At 44.2% G+C, this 20,099-nt stretch overlaps 3 protein-coding genes across 7 annotated transcripts in view; 2 read left to right on the forward strand and 1 right to left on the reverse strand.

Moving 5' to 3' along the window:
- LOC122626474 (mucin-19) overlaps positions 1-15,961 on the forward strand; it is a 30,979-nt gene extending 15,018 nt beyond the window's left edge. For all 5 annotated transcript variants that reach the window (XM_043806777.1, XM_043806753.1, XM_043806760.1 and 2 more), the window contains 5 exons: positions 11,986-12,168; positions 12,266-12,379; positions 12,488-12,571; positions 13,140-13,241; positions 13,323-15,961. In XM_043806777.1, the coding sequence (XP_043662712.1) occupies positions 11,986-12,168; positions 12,266-12,379; positions 12,488-12,571; positions 13,140-13,241; positions 13,323-14,989 (2,150 nt within the window). In that variant the 3' untranslated portion in view covers positions 14,990-15,961. The remainder of the gene's footprint in view (positions 1-11,985; positions 12,169-12,265; positions 12,380-12,487; positions 12,572-13,139; positions 13,242-13,322) is intronic.
- Positions 15,962-16,862: 901 nt separating this feature from the next.
- On the reverse strand, positions 16,863-17,279 carry LOC122626545. Its single transcript, XM_043806841.1, has 2 exons — positions 17,270-17,279; positions 16,863-17,213 (listed from the first exon to the last, which is right to left on the reverse strand). Exon 2 carries the CDS (start codon positions 17,182-17,184, stop codon positions 16,888-16,890), a length of 297 nt encoding a protein of 98 aa, XP_043662776.1. The 5' UTR covers positions 17,185-17,213; positions 17,270-17,279; the 3' UTR covers positions 16,863-16,887.
- Positions 17,280-18,278: 999 nt separating this feature from the next.
- LOC122620752 (ribosome biogenesis protein WDR12 homolog) lies at positions 18,279-20,015 on the forward strand. The gene is made up of 4 exons (XM_043798361.1): positions 18,279-18,554; positions 18,615-19,281; positions 19,340-19,586; positions 19,653-20,015. The coding sequence occupies exons 1-4, from the start codon at positions 18,496-18,498 to the stop codon at positions 19,940-19,942; spliced, it is 1,263 nt and encodes a 420-aa protein (XP_043654296.1). The 5' UTR covers positions 18,279-18,495; the 3' UTR covers positions 19,943-20,015.
- Positions 20,016-20,099: the final 84 nt, after the last annotated feature.

Consider the following 20,099-nt stretch of genomic DNA (forward strand, 5'->3'; position numbering starts at 1 on the left):
CAGCTGTTTAAACATTTTTGCTAACTCGGCCGTTGTTATAGGTGATACCCCGCCTGGGTATGGGTATGCTGGCCATACAGTTAGTCAGTCAGGATTTTTTATTTAAGGGAATCTAGTAGCTGATGGGAAAGGCCATTGTAATAATTATATAAAGTATAAGGAACATGTTGATTTCTTTTGTTATTTATATCAAAATATTAAAAGTATTAAATATATTTATCTATAAAAGTGTAAATTAGAGAATTGGTGATATACATATACATTGGTGAGTTACATATTTAGATAATCACAAGCAATTGTTCCTATTCGTTGTTTCTTATCTAAATCTTATATAAATGCGAAACGCACAGTATACTATAGTCGACACATTTTGTGCTCTGATGTTTTTTTGGGCTCTTTGCCACAACGAGCCGCCAAATGAGGCATCCCAGGACGAAGGGCGGAAAGAGCGGATGTGCGGATATGCGGATGTGCGGATGTGCGGATCCTGGGGTTCCCCGGACTGGCGGCACTCGCGAAAGTGGCGGATGCGGCTTTTGCATGTGTTTGCTTGGCAGCTGCAATTTTCGTTGGCCATTTTACACGCTCTGCCTGCGAGGACTTCTGTGCCCAGTTCCCAGTCCCCGATGAAAATGTTCAAGTTCAGCGCTGTGCTGGCGAAAAAAGTTAGCGCGCTTAGCCGCAAAAAAGCGGTGTGGCCTAGTATGCGCTTTTTTTAATCAGGCCTGCTTAAAAGTTAAATGGCCAGTGCAGAATTTGCCCACTTCATCCAGCGAATTAAGCGTGTGGGTGTAGAGCCAGTAAATCCGAGAAGCGTTTGGCCTAACAATAAGGTCGAATGGTTTCTGGTCAAACGGCACGAAATTAATTTTAATTTTTTATGTGCACCTTTTTAATTTTCAATTAAGTCGCAAAGCAAGGGTTTAAATCGCTAGAAATGGAATTTATAAAAGGAAAAAAAAAAAATGTTAGAAATGAATTTACTACTAGTAAAGTAAAAAGATAAAAAATAAAAATAATAAATTAATTAAAAAAGCTTGTAAAATCATGAAAAATCGGAATAAAATCATAAAACCCACTTGGTTTACTTAGTTGAGTGAGGCCAGAAGTACCCAGCAGAAAAAAGAGTACAAAGGATAAGCGGTCACAGAAATGCCTGATTCTTTTTAACTGCCATTTTACGAAGCTGGCAACAATTTGGGACAATAAACGGAAAACCGAAAATAAAGCGAAAAATGGCACTCAAACTCCCATCAAGAGGCAGAATCAACCGAAATGCAAACAAAAGACATGAAAACCGATGAGAAATGGATGCATTTGGGAAAATCTGGTGAAGCCAAATCAAACGTAGACGTGGGAGGGAAAATAACCCTGTTTGTATTCCGTGTGCAGCACATTGTCCTGGCCCCAGGACAATTGTCAAGGTGAAAAGGGGAAGCAAACAGAAAAGCAGAAAAAAAGGACACTATTCGATGGAATATAAAAATGAACTACAATTTTGCAAATTTTAAGCACATTTCAGTTGCTGTGAAAAAGTCGTCAGCGTGTCGCAAAAAACCGATTTGCATATTTACACCTACACAAGTGCAAACAGCACCCACACACTTGTGCAGGCACACTCAGATACACACACAGATACACACACAGACACACACATAACTTGCATACAATAAATCTAGTGACGTCTCGAGAGAAAGACGTCACGTACAAAGAAGAGGTTGGCGAAAAGTAAGAGAAGCTGGATACGTTGCTTTTCCTGTTTCCGGCTTAAGTTCCTGCCCAGCTCTTGTTGTGTGGGGAAATCCTTGCAGTCGGCGAGGATAGTTTCCCCAAAACCCGAAAGCCCCAAATGTCGAGCAGAAGGTCCTTGCATCCTGCTCCTTGCATCCTGCTCCTGCTCCTGCTACTGCTCACCGCAAAGTGACGGTGAAAAATCGTCGCCAGTTCACATGAAAATTGTCAGAGCGCTATTACGAAAATGAAAATGAAAATGAAAAGAAAATCGAGCTCATCATGTGTATATAAAAATATATATTTTCCACTCTACCTCCACTGCCGTTGATAATGAGCACCGTTGAGCGCGAAGAGGATAAAACTAAGGAACTGGATTTATATTCATGCGGAGTACGCAGAAAAGAGCTTTGTTAATACTTTCGGCGTGGGAATAAAAGACTTCGTCGAATAGCTTAGTCGGAATGAAATATTAAACAGAAGCATTCAGCGAGATAAGGAAAATTTAAATGCACAACTACCTTAAACACGCCTTCTATGAATTTCCAACAAAGGTTTTGTGTTGTTATTTATTTAGAGTTGAAGAAAACATTGTGCTAACCGAGCAACCAAAACATACCTCTTTCTCCAGCAACCTTGTTTATTTGTGCTGAAAACATTTCCCTAGCAAAATGCTCGCCTGAATTAAAACAATTCCTTCGGAATTGATTGACTCTGGACCAGCCTCCTCGTTTGTCGCCGGTGGAGAAGAAGTCTGAGCACCGCAACCACATCATGTTCCTCCTATTAACTTGCATCCCGAACAGCCGGCCAAGCCCACATATTGTTACAGTGAAAACCCCACTCCGTGTCCCTCCATCCTGGGGTGGGTGTCTGTCACGTGGAACGGGGTAAATGGATAAATAACGATATGTTTACAGATGGCATGGCACTGGGCGAAGCGAGTAGTGTATGTGCATGTGTCGCTGATTTATATGCGAATTTTTATATGCACAGTTAAGGTGGCACGTAGCCGAGGGACAGGCAAAGATCCGACCCAGGAGACAACTCCTTTGGCAGTTGTCAGTTGCCTGTTGCCTGTTGCCTCGACAAACAAACAAATGCGGCGGCGTCTGAAGAATTTGTATGCAAACAAACGGGACGCACGGCAAACACCCGGCAACTGGCAAACAGGCAAACATGCAAACAAACAAACAGGCAAACATGCACACGACAATGTTTTGTTTCAACTGCGTGGGAATGGCAAACGTCTTCAAGGAGAGACCGAGATTTTTATTTGGCCTTCTTTTTGGGACATTGGCTTAAAGCTTTAGGCAAATTCTGAGCCACACTTGAACTGCAAAACAGCAAATAGCTGCTCATTTTTAATGCATACTTCATAAATCCTTGTCATAACTTTGTTAGCCAAGTTGCCTCCTCAACGCCATCATCCGCCTGCATCACCCACCCATCTGCGTCTCGAGTTTGTCTTCTGTCTTCTCGGCGTTGCGTATACGCAACGTTGGTCGCGCCACTGCAATTTTATGGCTGATGGCCACGCCCCCAAGCGGGAAACTATTTATCTGACATTTATATGCAATGGCACTGCGAAAGCCATCAGCCATATTGCTAAGTTCTAGATCGAGAATCATCAATAAGCGGCGATAAGCATCATGCCTATACATTTTTTATAATGATTAATACAACTGAGATACTTTAAAGTAACACACTTTGAAGCTTCTTTTTTGGCTTCAGGGAGAGCACCCTTTTATTCACACTACATAAATTATTATGGTCAACGAAGGACTCTTCAACTTCCACCAATTTGCCTCCAAAAACGATTCAACTTCAATTAGCATTACAATGACCCAAGTCTGGCAGATGCAACCTTTTCCGTAGTAGGCGAAAAAAAAAGAGAAAATACTTCAGCAAACCGGAAATATTTTAATTTCCGTTGCTGCTCCTCTTGATTTTTTGTCAGATTCTTTTTTACAGTTGCCAGCTTTTAGGCGTTTCCGTTTTTAATTGCGGAGTTTCTTGTTTTCGTTTTAACCATTTAAATAAAAGTAAATACTTTAAGCGTTCGCCAAAGCAGTAAAAGCCATCGGAGAGCGGAGGTCGGCAAATAAAATGCGAGAAAAACTCAGTGGAAAGTAGCGTTAAAATTTACATAAAATGTTTTAATTCAGCCAACCGGGCAGGGATGTGGACATACCGAGTGCCCCCTTTTCCTGCCCGCATTATGTCCAGCTTGACATTTTAAAGACAACAGCTGCCCCTCGCGGCTTAATTGAATTGTTTAATGGAGTCTTACGACAACAGAACTGAAAAAAGGAGCGGAAACGAAAAGGAAAAATCAAAACGGCATAAAATAAAATGCGGGTCAAAAGCAGATGCTTTCACCTTTCCTTTCCTTTCCGGCCCACGGCCACTTTCTCCGCCCCGTTAATTTAACGCCACTTGGCAGTCGTAAAAAATGCCAACAAATTGTCGCCTTTGGTCAAAAGGAAAGAAGTCCCACAAAGGCCAGAAGAAAACCAGAAAAAAATCGAACCTAAAAAAGAACCAGACACTTGAAAGGTAAAACGGATACATTATGATCATCGTTATCAGGTCCCCAGCTGTTATCAGCTTATCGGTTCGACGGTGGCGCATTCAATTTGCCATTTTATTAACCTGTCTGCAAAAGGAAAAAAACGACCTTCCTCAACTTCATCAGCCCGCTGGAAAAGTTTTGCACAATGGCAAAAGTTAAATCTGTTCACATTATTCAAGCATTTACGTGGCTTAATCCTAGAAAAAAACTTTTGCGCCCCCCACCAGAAACCGAAAGGCCAATATTTATCCGTTTGTATTTTCCATAGATTTTCAATGCAAACACTTGGTTGTGTGCCACTGGGATTTGATGCCGAAAAAGTGTATTTTTGTAATTTAAAGTTCGAGCAGCATAACTATGCCGAAAGCGTTGTAGTCACGTCTGGCAATAAAAATGAGTGTATACCCTTGGCATATGCAAACGGGCTAAGAACAGATCTGGTTCAACGCGTGCCTGGCATTTCCTTCCAAGTCCTCCAGGTAATTCTATAAAGTTTCGCCCATAACTTTGGCGGAAATTATTCGAACTGGATCGTAACTAAGTTTATCCTTGTTTGCAGCCAGGTTCGGAAGCGGAAAATCAGCTTTATTGCGGGTCCTCTTATTGGTTTATTGTCTCAAGTGAAAGGGATAGTTCATATTAAGGATTATACGCAAACATTTACTCAAATCCCAATAATGCACTTTAAAGAGCATATGAAGTGAAGGAATGCCGTAGCTGTAGCCAGTTTGCCTTTTGTCACTTAAAGTGTGCAAACAATCAGCATACTGGCCACAAATATGTACAAACTTTGCCTTCCACCCCCAACTAACTGTCATAATACGTGCTCTAGATGCAGCAATAAGCTTAATAACACAGGGGAAAAGGGTCCTGTAAGGACAACAATGCTGTGAGTGCTGTGAAACAGGAGCTTCCACTTCGGTTTGACTTCGGTTTGGCCCAGGTCAAATGGTTAACAGCAGCAAATCTGGGAAAACTTACAAGCGACTCGATGTGAAGTTTCCCCCATCGCTGCTGCTGCTGCTGCTGCCTGTCGATGTAAAATTGTGTGTGAAATCGGAAAATTAGTCCCCAAGGAAGTTGGAGTTCGCAGGAAAAGCCCCAATATGAACTGCGATGCTGTATGATGCCGGTGACGATGGCACATATTTTTCGGGGGAGCTTAAAGCGGCTTTAAGTGGTCATAAGCACGCCTCGCTGGGCAAAATCTGGCCAAGACCAGAAATTCGACCACCCCGGAGTGGAACTAACTGACTCGGCATGTGGTTGTTGGATGAGTTTGCGGATTCCCTGTTTGTGTAATTGTGTGTTTGTGTGTTTCGGTTTTTCAGTGTTGTTTGCCCTTCTCATGACCAGTGGGCACACCGAAACTGTTGCTGTTTTCATAGGGTTTTGGACGGAGAGCTCCGGAATTCGGAAGGAATACGATGCTTATGGCCATGTGGCTATGAATCCATCGCAATAATTGGCTGGTCTGTCCAAGTAAATTTAAGGTAGCTCAGTTGAAGGAAATGCAAATTAAGGCACTTAAATGCAGAGAGTCAGATAAAAGTTTTTACTAGATGTACCTATTTAAAATACCATTGTAACAATATTTCACCTGATTTCTGAAATATCTATTATATCGGTTTCCAACAAGTTGTATCAATTAAACGAAGCAAATATGACCCAGAAAGTGAAACGCCTCACATAACAGCGCTAAGATCTTATCAAAATAAGCCAATTGAAGAGTGGCCAAGAAAGCCAGAAACAAGCCAAACATGTAACACATACCAATGCTGTAACCCGCCCGTTGCCGGCGATCGACCAATTACAAAAGCCAAAATCCAAAAGCCAAATGCCAACGTGCTGCTGCCAACAGCTGCCACTTGATAATGGGCCCCGAACATCATCCTCTTTTGGCCTAATGCGAAAAGCAAACAGAGGCCAAAAGACACACACAGACAAAGGCCAAAACCAAAACCAAAACTCACACGTGTCGAGCGGCGGAGAGCAGCAGCTTCTAAAATGAAAAGTGTTAAAAACTTTTACTTTCAGTCCGAGCTGGTTTGTCTCAGTGGTTTTTTTCCCTTTTCTGTTTGGCTTTTTTTTTTGTTTTTAGTTTGGTTTGGTTTGGCCTAGAGCGAAGGGCCAAGCCGGCATGTAAATTAGCTTTTGAAGAGCCAAAAGCCAAGAGACGCTGGCCAACAAGTGGCGCGCGCTCGTCTTTCGTCTCGCTGCGGGTAATTATATTGTGGTCACGTCCCGGCGAGGCATCTGTTTTATGGAGTGTTACACTTTAACGCCGATCTGCAGAGCTCTTCCCCCGTGGCAAAAGAAAGAGTGCTGCTAATGACAACTCGGGGTAAATTGAAAAGAGCTTACCACCTTACTGTTGGCCACCACTCCACCAAGGACTCACATGGCCAACATGGCGTATGATTAATAAATAGTTATTGAAAGTATCAACTTCTGTGCTCTGCATACAACATTTTAATATAAAGCAGCATGAATTTAATCCCATTTAAACAATTCATTAGAATATTTCACTTGGAATCAAATCACTCATTCAAACAATGATCTTATGACTTTATTTGGACTTTTTTAAAACCAGTTTCCAGCCGCAGATGAAAGCAATAATTTCGGATGAACTCGCGTACAATGGCGTAATTATTGGCATTGCATTTGATTACTGAAATAAATCGCTCGCTGCAATATAATTTCGCCGTGAAATGTATCTGCCAATAAGCAGCCCACCTGCCCACCTGCCAACCTGCCAACCCACATGCCCACATGTGATTACTCAAATTGCTGCAATTTGGGCGGATGGGCACGTGAGGCTGACAGAGGGTATCATCTCCATGGGTCCAGATCCAAAAGTGCCCAGATCTTGGCCATGGGCTGGAGGGATAATGCGACTAATGACAGCCGGAATGGTGGGCGTGCCGGGGTTATGCCATTATTAATTTAAATTGCCCATGGACATCGATGTGGTGACAGCGTAAGGGGGATTACTCTCAGGGATTGGAACTGGGCACACGGCTACTGTGGCCAACATGCAAATTCCGGGCACTAATGCCAATTTCAATTTGAATTTTCACTGTGCCAAACTGTTTGAGTTAACACTCAAGTGATTGCTGTGGCATTTCGCACGGCTGCGCTGATAATTCGATAATTTGTCAAGCCCTTTGCATGGCAGTGCAGTGTGTGATAATTATACTAGATAAAAGTGTGTTTTGTAAGTTGATGTTTTCTTAAGCCATTAAAAATAATCGCTTTGTAAGGAAAGTGATGCAATTGCCAAGTTACTGCTTTATATTCCTCCCTCTTATAGCTTGCCAAGCATACTAATGTTTCTGAAAGAAAATCGTTTATATGACCTAATAGTTTATTATATGAAACTAATACTTTTAGCTCTATAAAGTAATTCAATTTGGCTTTTATGTTTAATGGCTATGCAAATTGGGCAATTTAAATGGTTTCCTTAAGTACCGGAACATTTTCTTTAAATCTCGTTAAAGTTTTGATTGATTCCGTCATAATGGCAACTGTGGCCAATTCGAACTTTGTTCACTCTGCCATATGAATTCCAATCCACCTTTTTTTATCAGCCAGCTTATTTCGCTTCGCGCATATCACCTGCCATTAAAGCGTATAATTTGTTTTCTTAGGTTTTTTGCTTGTTGCACGATGAGTTGTGTGTTTTTCTGTGGATTTCGAGACAAAAAGTGTCTGCCACTCGCCTGGCGTCGCCAATTTTGGCCCACCTCGTCATCCATCATCTTTGTCCAGAATGATGACAAGTGCAACAGCGGGCTGAGAACACTCGAAAAGCTCATTTGTTGTCATTTGTCCCGTCTGTCAATCCGTCCACCCGTCCACCCGTCCATCCGCCGTATTTTGATTGTTTTGCATTGTTTTTGCTTTCGTTTTGAATGCCATTTAAGCGTCAATTTGAAATCGCATTCACAACTGCCTGACTTACGCGCCGCTGGTTTCTCGGCTTCCGTTGAAATTCCCCATGGAGACAATGGAATTATCAGCGGTATATGAGTATATACTACAGCATCATGTCTATAAGCATGACGGCATGTTCTTGTTACCAATTTTGAGTTTCGTTTGACATGCATGCAGAGATCGGATTGCTAATACACTCCTATTTCTTCAATTCAGCAATCGCCTGTCATTCCAGTTCATTAAAAGTACTATTGTATTGATTCTTTACATATTTCCTAAGAGTTTTAGAATCAACTTAAACAAATATTATGTTATGCCATTATAAGTTCCCCTGCTGTTTCACTAATGCCTGTTTCATAATTCATATTGAAGCTGTGTCCCTTTGGCAACCCGATTGTTCCATGGCTCGCAGCCTCGCACAACTTAGCCCCGATAAAATTGCAATTACACTCACAATTCATGGGCCAGGAATTTCTTTATTGCGTTCGACTGAGCAGAAGTCATGTCAAACTAGCACATTTTCCTCTGTCTAACTAACCGCAAACTGCTTAGGAAAACTGAAGGAGCGACCAGATGAATCCGAACGCCGCAACGATTTAAACGCTCGGCGGAAATTTTGCTGGGGGGAGGAAAATGCGGCGGAAAAGCGAGGTGCGGATAGCGCCGGGAAAGCCACTTGCTGGAAATGTAATAATGATGGAAAATATTTTCTGGCCGGCGCTGAAGTTGAGTAGTTTATGAAGTGTAGGCGACGGCGGGCCAGACAATTTTCCGCCATTTCCACGGTCCTCGGCTCGACTTTCCCGGGATGATTTGTTATTGCTGTTGGTTTCGGCGTTTGGTTTATATAGGCGTTTATAGCCGCTCGTATTTATCAATGGTGCTAAGTATTATTAATAGTGCGGTTCAGTGGTGTGGTTCCCCGGGGCAGGCTGTCAAAAATTTGTGCTCCAACTCGCGTTGTTTTTAATGGATATTTAGCTGATAAAATCCAGCCTACAGTGGATATCCACCAGCCTGCGAAACCCCCTTCAAAATCCCCCATACCAACGCCCCTGGCACTGAAAGCCATTCTAGGCTGTGCTTCTTAGCCGGCATTTCGCTTGTTTGCCAGCTTGTTTATAACAATTGGCTGAGAGCTGTGCTTATCATTTATCACGACAAAATAAAAACAACATTAATTTAGAATCAATGACATTTATGGGTATGAATCAGCAGCGCCATTGCAGCGGCAAATCGCGTCACATTTACAGGCATTTGCATAATAACTTTCCTGCCTTGCGGAAAACAATCAAAACCTAATTTACAATGCAATTTCACAGCCAGCAATTTATTGTCACTCGTCCGCGACAAACAAAAAGAAAGAAAGATAAAGGCAACACAAAAAAAACAAAAATAATTCAGCGGCTTACAGAATTTAAGCACTTGCACAGCAGCGACAGCAGCGAGGAAGCTGGCAAAGTAAATCTAAAACAAGATCTCCTCGGTGGCGTATACGTAATCTGACCGAATCGTGTCACCCGAGTCCCAGACAAATGTCAGCCGTCCCAGCGACTGCTCCACATTATGTGCATAATCATTTTGCTCATTTGAAACGTGTTGGCCAGCCAAAAATCACTGCAAGCACACAAAATGCTGGAAAAATAGAAAAAATAGAAAAAAGGAAAAAGAAAACGCTGAATAGTGCCAGAGACCCAGAGACAATGGCAAGTCGCGGAATTAGCGCTGCGTTCCACAATGAAAACAGAGCGCAAAACGGGAAGCTGTTCAACTAATTGCAGCGTTTCGGGTTTCAGGTACATGTGTGTCTGTCTCGTTTCTGTTTCTATTTCTGGGTCTGAGTCTGATTATGATTCCGATTCTGATTCTCTGCCTTGCATAACGTGCAACAAGCCAAAGTGCTTAAAGGGGCTAAATGAAAGTAGCAGACGGCAGAGATGATTTCAGCATACTTAGCTAAGTGCGAGGAGCGGGGAAAACTGCCACTGCGATGATGTGGTGCACAGCTGCTGAGCTCTTGGCTGCAACCAGGAGTTGGTGCGATTTATAATCTTAGAAATAATATGAAGAGATCACTCACCAAGCTCAGAATGATGGTTGAAACCAAAGGTGGTTTAACTATCGAGTCACTTTAAAATTTAGCAGCGAGCTGCGGAGTTCACTGCCCCCAGTTGGGCACCGAAATAAATGTAAACACTTTCCACCCTTTTTGCGCCAAAGGAAGGGGAGCAGCATATGCAGTTCCCTTAATGAGCGCTAGGAAAACAATTTGGCGTGGGATGTACGCAAAGGGATACGTGGGTCGCATTTAAGGACTCAAAATAAAGGATGGCCGAAACAGACATAATAAAACTGGACCACTGGGCGTATGATTAATGCCCGAACATATTTAATCATTTTTCATGCCAAATGACATGAACCGAGCTCAAGAGAGATTGTGCGGCGCCAGCAGCGAAGCCTTTAAGTTGGACAATTTGAGGCAAGTTTGAGGTGGCAAATGGAAGTTGTACAAGGGTAGCACAAGGCTTGTCAATCGGAATTATACGCCAACTGGACAATCAACGGGCGTAGACAAAGCGGATGCCACTCCATCTTGTGCTCCACTTCGTTTCGCTTTTGGTTTCCCAATTGGGAGTCGCCTCAAACTGGGCAAACAAAAAAGCCAAACTAAAACTAAACTCATTTAACTTTGCCGTATTTTGATAGCATTTTACCTTGGCCAACAGCAGAAGCAGCAGCAGAAGCAGCAGAACCAGCAACAGGAACAACAAACAACTGTTATCAAAATGTCATTCATTCAAATATGTACCCAGTGTCTGGGGGCAAAGGGCAACTGCCCATCACCTCACCCCACCCCACCTCACCCACTCGCATTTCTCCTGCCTTTTCGCTCCTGGATACACTCTACAAAAATCAGAGAGCAACATAATCCAATTACATTTGTAAATTAAGGCATGAGGCCATTTGCATTTTCGTTTCATTAAAGGGAGATCCCGATAGCTGTGCACAAAGTGGAGCACAGTTTTTGTTAATAATCTGCTCGGGCATTTCTCTAGAATTAAAGTGAACTAAAAGGAAATACTCGTGGAAACCAGAAAACAATGTAACAAATATGACAATTTTTCATTAACTTATAGTGTCACCCTTATTGCCTGTCAATAATATTTTAAAATCATAAATAACAATATTTATTCCTTCAAAACATAATAAAGATACGTTTTTATCTGTTTACGCTTTGCTCACATAAAATAAAAAGGTCTATTGAAAGAGTGAATAGAATTCTATTGATTTCACAGTCTCAACAAGGTTGCAATTCTCTACGCTCTATATAAATATTCAAGATAGTTAAAAAGCATTCTTATGTAAATAAAAATTATTTCTAGGCCTAATTTCTTGTTCAAATTTCATACTTCAAGCTAGAAAAACACTTAATAAAGCTGCCAAAACTTTGGTAATCTCAACACACCTGTGTTTGCTTGCCTCGGGTCAAGCGAACTAGCTGAAAAAGGACATGTTTGGTATACAGGTGAAATCCTTTTACCTTCGTAACTATCAAGAATGTGGGCGTTTCTGAATTTATAGATTTTGGGGACTACAAGCTTATATGCAACATATTTTAAGCCTTCTATGGCACTTCTGGATTGCCCCACCTTTTTTTGGCCCAGTGCAGCATTCTGTTCAATGGCCTTTGTTGACTTTCTATCTACTCGCATTTCAAACTCGTGTTCTCTCCTCTCTTGCAGTGCCCACCATAGAAAGCAGCAGTGCATCCTCCGCAGTCGTCACGGTCGCGGTCACGCCGAGCATCCCGGTGAGCAGCTCCAGTGGCGGAAGCGTAGGCGGATTCCACAGCTCCACGGAATCCCCAGCCCCAGCCCCAACCGTATCCCCATCCTCGGCCTCCCCGGAGCAGCAGCAGCCGCAGGGTAAGAGCCAAAAACTAATCCCATACCGCCACCCACACCCAAAACTAAACGGCAAACAATGCGCCGCGACGTCGCACTCTATTCAAATTGTTTATAGGCCAATGCCTGCAGGATGGACTTTGGGTGGCCGAATCCGCGACCCGTTGCCAATACCAAACTAGCTGTCGTGCCATCCAGCGCACTGGCCACTGCTGCCCCGATTATAAATGCGGTAAGTGAGCGAATCTCCATGGCATGGCATGGCAGAGCAGCATGCAGCATGCAGCATGGAAGCCATTTCGGATGCATTTATGCAAATCTCCTCTGCGCTCCTTTCCAGATTGCGAAAAGGATGGCAAAACTTATGCCAATGGTGATAAATTGGTTGCCCCGGACACGCCGTGCACCGTGTGCTACTGCAAAGGTGAGTGCATCCAGCTGTCTGCCAATTAGCGGGGAACTTTGGCTAATTATAGGGACATCTTTGGGTGTGGAGAGTTTTATTGCCTGGCCTCGTATAATTCCGTATCCTAATTAATGCAGCTTTATTTTAAAACATACACTTCTGGGGTAGAATCATCCAAAATGCTCTGCCTAAAGAGCACAGCATTGCTGGGATCTTGTTAAAAATAGTACATATGTTGGATTAAATAAATAAATTGATTGGATATTACAAATTTTTCTGTTTTCCTACCAATTGAAGAGCTATAAATATTAGAGATAGGTAAATACATTTTTGGAAATCAAAGTTAATAATTATTCTTTTAAAATGTATAGTTTAAAATGTAAAAAGAAATAGTCCGCATTTTCTTAGTTATATATTTTATATAAAGTGATATTTTCGGGTCAGTTCATACGTACTTTTTGGCACCTAAGAGCTTCAATGTTTTTTTGTTAGTGTAGCCCATATTGGACGGCCGCTTCACACCCTCTTTCTGCCATATTTCCATAGCATTTTCGACCTTTGCCTAAACACACTCCATTTGTTGCAGGCGGCGAGATTGTTTGCAGCCCGGTGACCTGTTACCGGCGTGATGACTGCATGCCCAAGTACGTGCCCGGTCGCTGTTGTCCGCAGTACGACAATTGTCCAAGTGAGTTTGCCAATGGAGCGAGTGGATCAATCAATCAATCAGTGGTCACTTACTCAAATTGTTTTCTCTCAAAACCCACAGTTCTTGATAATAATCCGCCGCTGGCCAGCGAGCCCGTGAGCAGCTCCACCACCTCCACAGCGAAGCCATTGGCACTGGCTCAGCCGGCTGGATTCAACTGGAACATCACCATCAAGGAGATCACCAAGCCAACGGAGATCCGCATCACCGACGACAACAGGGCCAAGCCATCGATTCCGACCAGAAAGCAGAGCAATCTGATGCTCACCACCGAGGGACCGGCACCACCAGTAACTAGAAGCTCAATGGACAGCACCACTGCAGGAGCCACTGGAGCCGCGGGATTAGCGGGATTAGCAGGATCAGCGGGAGCAGCAGCAGCAGCAACAACAGCAGCAGCAGCACCGGCTGGCAGCAGCACTGCTGCAGCAGCAACATCGCCGGCGACGGCAGCAACACCAACGGACTCCACAGCAACACCAATGGCCAGCCAAGACGGCAACCAGAAAGCACTTCCAGGCGGCACCGAGAGCTTAAAGCTCATCGCCTCGGTGGGCTACATCGAAAGGCCCCTCGCGCCGAGCAGCAGCATCATCGTGGAGCAACAGGTGAAGCCGCTGGTCACCTACAACGCCGACGGGCTGCAACCGCTGGCCGGCAGTGATCCCAGCAAGGTGAACATCAAGCGGGAGTACACCACCGAGGGATCCTCGCAGAGCACCAAGAACTACGAGGACTCGGCCCTGCCCATATTCGTGCAGAATGGCTTCAGGGACTCGCTGGTGGAGTCGCCCGATGCGGAACTTGAACCAGATACGGCGGGCAGTGACAACATTTACCACATCATATCCACCACCGAGGGACCTGGAACAGTGGTCAAAGTGACAACGGATGCACCACCAAAGCCCAGCGAAACCGCACCCACCATCCAAACCGTGAACAGCCCAAACTCCACCAAGTCAGATGTGGAGAGCAGCTCCGACTTCGTCGGCGTAAGCAGTGAGATGCCGCCTGCGAGCTCCACGCATCACATGGACGTGGATGACGATGTGCCCCAGGTGGAATCCAATCCAGCCTATCCCTCGCTGCCCGAGGACGACTTCAGTCTGCGCGACGTGAACTTTCCGCTCGTCGAGCTGGAGGACATAGCCGAGTCCGAGAAGGATGAGCCTCGCAGCATACCCAGTCCCTTCGAGGTGGACCACCACAGGCATGTGAAACTGACGGCCGATACAAGCCTGGATGGCAGTGGCAGTGGAAGTGGTGGCGGCGACATCGATCTCTACCAGGACAAGTCCTCCACCACCGAGGAAATGATGGCGTCCGGCTCATCCATTCACGAGAAGAGCTCGCTGGTGCCACTGCTGATGTACAGCGGCGAGGACATATCCGGGGAGACACGCATCCAGAACGGCAGCGATCTGCAGCTGGAGAAGATCGCTCAGGGCGAGGAGGTGGAGCTGGGCAGCGGAGAGGTCAGGGAGCCCATAACCCCCAAAACCAATTCGGTGTCCACGCTGGAGATCGATGAGCTGGGCTCGGGAGCGGGAGCGGGCCAGGTGGGTGGTGTGGATCCCAAGGCCGATGCCGAGAGCCTGAAGCTGGACGAGAGCCAGGAAACGGTGGCCAGGACCAGTGCCCTGGACAAATCGTCGGCGAGGGCCGAGAAGAGCTTTGTGGAGCGGGCCCTGCCATTGGGGCGTCTATACCTGCAGCGGATCTACTGAGCATCGCCGGCTGGAGCGGGTTTACTTGGAAGATCTAACCCTTTTATTGTACATACAGACACCATAGGGCCAAGTGGCTTGGAAGGCAGCGAATATCCAAGCATTCAAGTGAGCAGAGTGGCATATGGCGGAGTGGCAGAGTGTTAGGTTTAAGTAGACAGAAAAAAGGGGAAGAAGATTTCATTATCATTTCCATAGACTGCATGAACGACCTTTGAATTTATCAACCTTACGAACGTAATCATTAACGAATGTATGATTAGCAAAGCTGGGCTCCCCAAATGCAATAACGTTTCCATAATGTTTCCATTATCTGGCAATCCATATTGCTTAGTTATATTTCTAATTTATACCTATTGAGCTAAGTGCACCGAAAACAAAATCAACAATCATTGCCCACATTTGGAAATCATCGAATAAGACGCAACATAAGCGAAGGAAGGAAATTATTTAACTTGTTTTATCCCCCATCATGATTTTATTTAATATGTAATTTATTTCATAACGAATGAAAATGAATTGAGAAATGATTTAATGCAATGGCCAACTGTGTAGTCCTCTTTGAATTGAAAAGCTTTTAAGTTTAGACTGAATATGGCAAAGTTTTAATTTAAAGCAATTTACTCCTACTTTAACCATTATTTATATACGATTTAAACTAATTTTACTTTGACATTGAGTCGATGATCACATCGAAGGATTATCCTTGAATGGAGTTCGAAAGCTCGAGAAAAGTGTCAAAATAAAAACGCAGTCATTCTTTAGTTAGTACATATAATAAATAATTACCTATATAAACATAATTTATTTAGGCGATGATCATGCACACTATCACTCACACACACACATACATACAGATTTTTTGAGATAATTAAACTACATTATGGAAATACTTAAACTAGCGTAAATTTAGATTGAAGCTCATTTACAATGTATGAACTACGAAATAAAAATGAGGTAATTCTAAACACACAACATTGATGTTTTAAAGAGTAATGGATACCAGTTAACTTTATTAAAGTATTACTGCTTTGAATTAATGAATGGATCAGGTAGAAAAAAGTAAATAAAATACTTTTTTGTAATTTGGAGTTAGTTTTTCCCCCTAGAAAAATATCAATAAACCTGTTAAGTGGTTCATATCACACTTGATTTGTTATTCACATATGTAGATATGCATTATCCCATAAATGCTGCAAAATTGGGGTAGTAGGCCCTAAAAAGACCCTACGATCTTCGGTCCCACCCAGATGTTATGCAAGCAGCACCTCTGTACCTGCGGGCATGCCACGCCCCTTTCACGTACAACTCATTACACATGCAAGTGCATGTGGCGGCAATTACCAGAAATTAAATAAACAAACCGAAGCCCAGCAAAAGGCATAAAGATACAAAATGAAAAAATCGGAGGAAAACAATCACGACGACAACTGTTGCATCACGACCACCGCAGCACAAAAGTTGCCGGCGGGGCAACCACTCGGGTTACCACCGACCACCGACCACCGACTCCATCCCCGAGTTACGTAACAAGGTTGAGGATAGGATACCATGCCATGCGATAGTAATGAGCCGACTTTTATTGTTAATTCGTATGCGCAGCGGGATCAGCGAGGAGAAAGTCACCGTAGATCGGATCGTTAGGAAAAAGCCGCAAAGAGTCCCATTAATCACTCGATTCGATCGAGAGTTTGCGGAGGAGCCAACAGGTTTTCGGGGAGGATCACTTTCGCTTTCTATACCTTTTCGGTTTTTTTAATATATATCTTTTTTTGTTTTGTGATAAATAAACGCTTCGTTTAAATACGTGTAATGTTTTCGTTTTATTACTGAGAAACTTAACAATGAGGGCGAAATGCAGTGATGCAATGAGCTAACCAGGGAGATGGTCCTACGACTTAGTTGCGACCGATCTGGTCGACCTGGGACTGCAGGTTGTTTATCACCTCGGAGGGCACCTGGTCGCCGAGGATCTCGAAGAGATTGATGCGCTGGTTGCCGGGGATCTGCTCGTAGGCGCCCAGCTCGATGCCCTCCTGCACATTCTGGATCTGGGCATCCTTGGGGATGAGCAGCGTCTGCTGCGCCTGCCGGATCGCCTCGTTCGTGTAGGCGGCGCCCTCGCGATTCTGGGGCAGGGATTGGGCGCCAGCCAGGAGCAGGGCGAGCATCGAACACAGCGCGAACACTTTCATTTTGTGTGTGGTTTCTCGGGGGGATTCAACTGCAAGAGATTCCCGGATTCAGTGGCGCCCAACTCGGACTTGCTTATGGTCTTACCTTGCGCGCGGCGTTTGTTGTAATGTTTCGGCTGCGCAGGCGCAATGCCCATTTTATAAGCTGAGCTGAGCTGAGCGGCGCCGCTGGAAGCCCCGAAAATCTGGAAAGCTTCAGCTCTTTCATTTCGCTTCGTTTCTGGTTTTCGTGCGGCCGCATTGGCAGCCAACGTTTTGCAGCAAAAGAAAAAAAATAATACCGAAAAGAGTGTTATTACTTCCAGCTTAACATCCCCATCGACCCATTAAGGTAAATACATTTTTTATTGGAAATATTTTCTTGGGCATTTGTCCAATTTTAATGCGAAGGTTAAGCGCCACTTCAGAAATGTCAAGTGGCATTTAACCTTCCAGTGAACACTCGGCCGCAAAGTGGTCTTTCAGGTGCTATCTGGTTCATATTAATAGCCTGTACGTAAAAAATTAACAATTACCAGTCTTTGAAGATTGAAGAGTCATTTACAAATTGCCGCCACGGCTGGTTACTTTTTTTTCGTTTCTTATTTTTCCATTTTGCGTAAGACGAGCTAAAGAAAGAGAAGGAGCTAGTTGCTATATTACAGCAAATCATCTGCGCCTGATTTGCTTGCAAAAAAATATTTAATTATCAGTATTGCGAATCGACTCGTATCTCTGTAAGTGCTAATATTTTTTTGTAATAAAAAAGAAAAACAAAAAACAATGGCGATGCAATCAGGGTGTTTTCGAATTTGTTATTTGATTTGTCATTTGATGTGGAATACTGTGGTGTGGAATACTGTGATGTGGAAACAAAATATAAATGGGCTTACTCACCATTATAATGTATTTTTATCTTTTAAGTATTTAAGTATTTACTTACAATGAAGCGACAAATATATAATTTATAATGAATAGTTTCAGCGAAGGAACAAAAATTTGAATTTGAAAATTCCACTTGGATGTAACGGTTGATAACAAGCCGATAAAGCATTTCGATAAATGCACAGCGATAGCATGCGATAAGTTTTATTCCGGCATGCGCTTCGGCCTTTTTTAGTGCATTTGCGTGTATTTGTTGCATTTACCATCGTTCGTTTGAAAACACGCTTCTTTTTAATATTATTTAACACAACGATCTCCCGAAAGAAGAACCTCTAGTTAAAAGGTCAACAGCTTGTCACACCTACAGGAGTTAAGTCATAACCGTCGTATACACACGCGGGAACACCCCAATCCGCAGGCTAAAAAAAAACGCACGTGGGCCAGGAGATGGATGTGGAAAACGGCGAGGGGCAGGTGCAGGTGCACCTGAAAACCAAACAGGAGCAGTGGGTGTCCATCTAGAATCTCTCATAATATACAATTATAATCAAGATACCCTATTCCAGCTATGCCGTGCCAGATGTGCCGTACGCCATCGATGGAACTGTCACTACCGTGGAGCTAAACACATTCGTGAACGCACTTCTGCGCCAACAAGATGGCTCGTCCGACACTGACTTTGACTTTCTGGTATTTGATGAGTACTTGCGCGGCCGGCTATGCGATCACCTGCGCGAGAAGGCAATCAGTTTCGAGGACGCCATAGAGATCGAGTACGTGGAGCGGTTTCCGGCGCCAGAGCCCCAGGATTGTCTGCTGCACGACGACTGGGTGTCAGCGGTGAAGGCCAATGGAAAGTGGATCCTATCCGGCTGCTACGACAACACCCTGAATCTGTGGACCAACAAGGGCAAGCACATTCTCACTATTTCCGGTCACACGGCGCCCATCAAGGCGGTGGACTGGATATCGCTGGACGAGGAGACGGGACGCTTTGTATCCACCTCGCAGGATCAGACCGCTATGCTGTGGCAGTGGAACGTAGGCTCCAACTCGGTGGAGTGCGTCTCCGTGTGCAAGGGTCACGAGCGAGGCGTCGATAGTGTCAGCGTGAGTCCGGATGGCCTGAGATTCGCCACGGGCTCTTGGGACACGATGTTAAAGGTGTGGTCAGCAGAGGTGGAGGATGCGGTTGAGGGCAGCTCGAAGCGGATGAAGGAGAGCGGTGTGAGAGTGAGTAGTCTTTCGCATTAATAAATAGGTTTATACTCAGCCCTATAATTTCTTTTAGACCCCCAAAATTACGCTGCAGGGACATCGTGAGAGCGTATCCGCAGTGCAGTGGATGGATGCATCCACTCTGCTAACTGGCAGTTGGGATCACACACTCAAGGTGTGGGATCTCAGCCTTGAGGGTATCAAGACCGAAATATCCACCAACAAGTCCATATTCGATGCGAGCTACTCCAAGCTGAATCGCCTGATACTGACGGCTTCGGCGGACAAGAATCTGCGGCTTTATGATCCCAGGACAAACCGTAGGATCTGATTATCCAATATCACCAAAGAACATACACCTAACCAATATATTTCTGCTCTTTCAGAGGGATCTATCGTGCGGAATACCTACCTTGGACACAATGCCTGGGTGCAGACCGTCATGTGGTCCACCACGGAGGAGTTCCTATTTGTGTCCGGGGCTTATGACAACCAGAACAAGCTGTGGGACTGCAGGAGTCCCAAGGCCCCACTTTACGATCTTCTGGGTCACGGCGAAAAGGTCCTGGACATCGACTGGTCCAATCCCAAGTACATAGTCTCCGGTGGTGTTGATAACACGGTGCGCGTGTTCAAATCACGCAAGGCGCTAGCGGAAGATACGGATACAAAGTAATCCTAAAATTTGTAAACTTTTTATAAATACAAAACTAGTTTAAACTTTAAAGTAAAGATTGAAAAATATAAAATCTGGTGTGCTACACTTAAATAGCCGAAGGTGGGGAAGTAAAATTGGAATACATGGCTTAAAAATTACAAATAATTTGTTTATC

This window comes from Drosophila teissieri, chromosome 2L (genome assembly GCF_016746235.2).
Source record: "Drosophila teissieri strain GT53w chromosome 2L, Prin_Dtei_1.1, whole genome shotgun sequence".
NCBI classification, from domain to species: domain Eukaryota; kingdom Metazoa; phylum Arthropoda; class Insecta; order Diptera; family Drosophilidae; genus Drosophila; species Drosophila teissieri.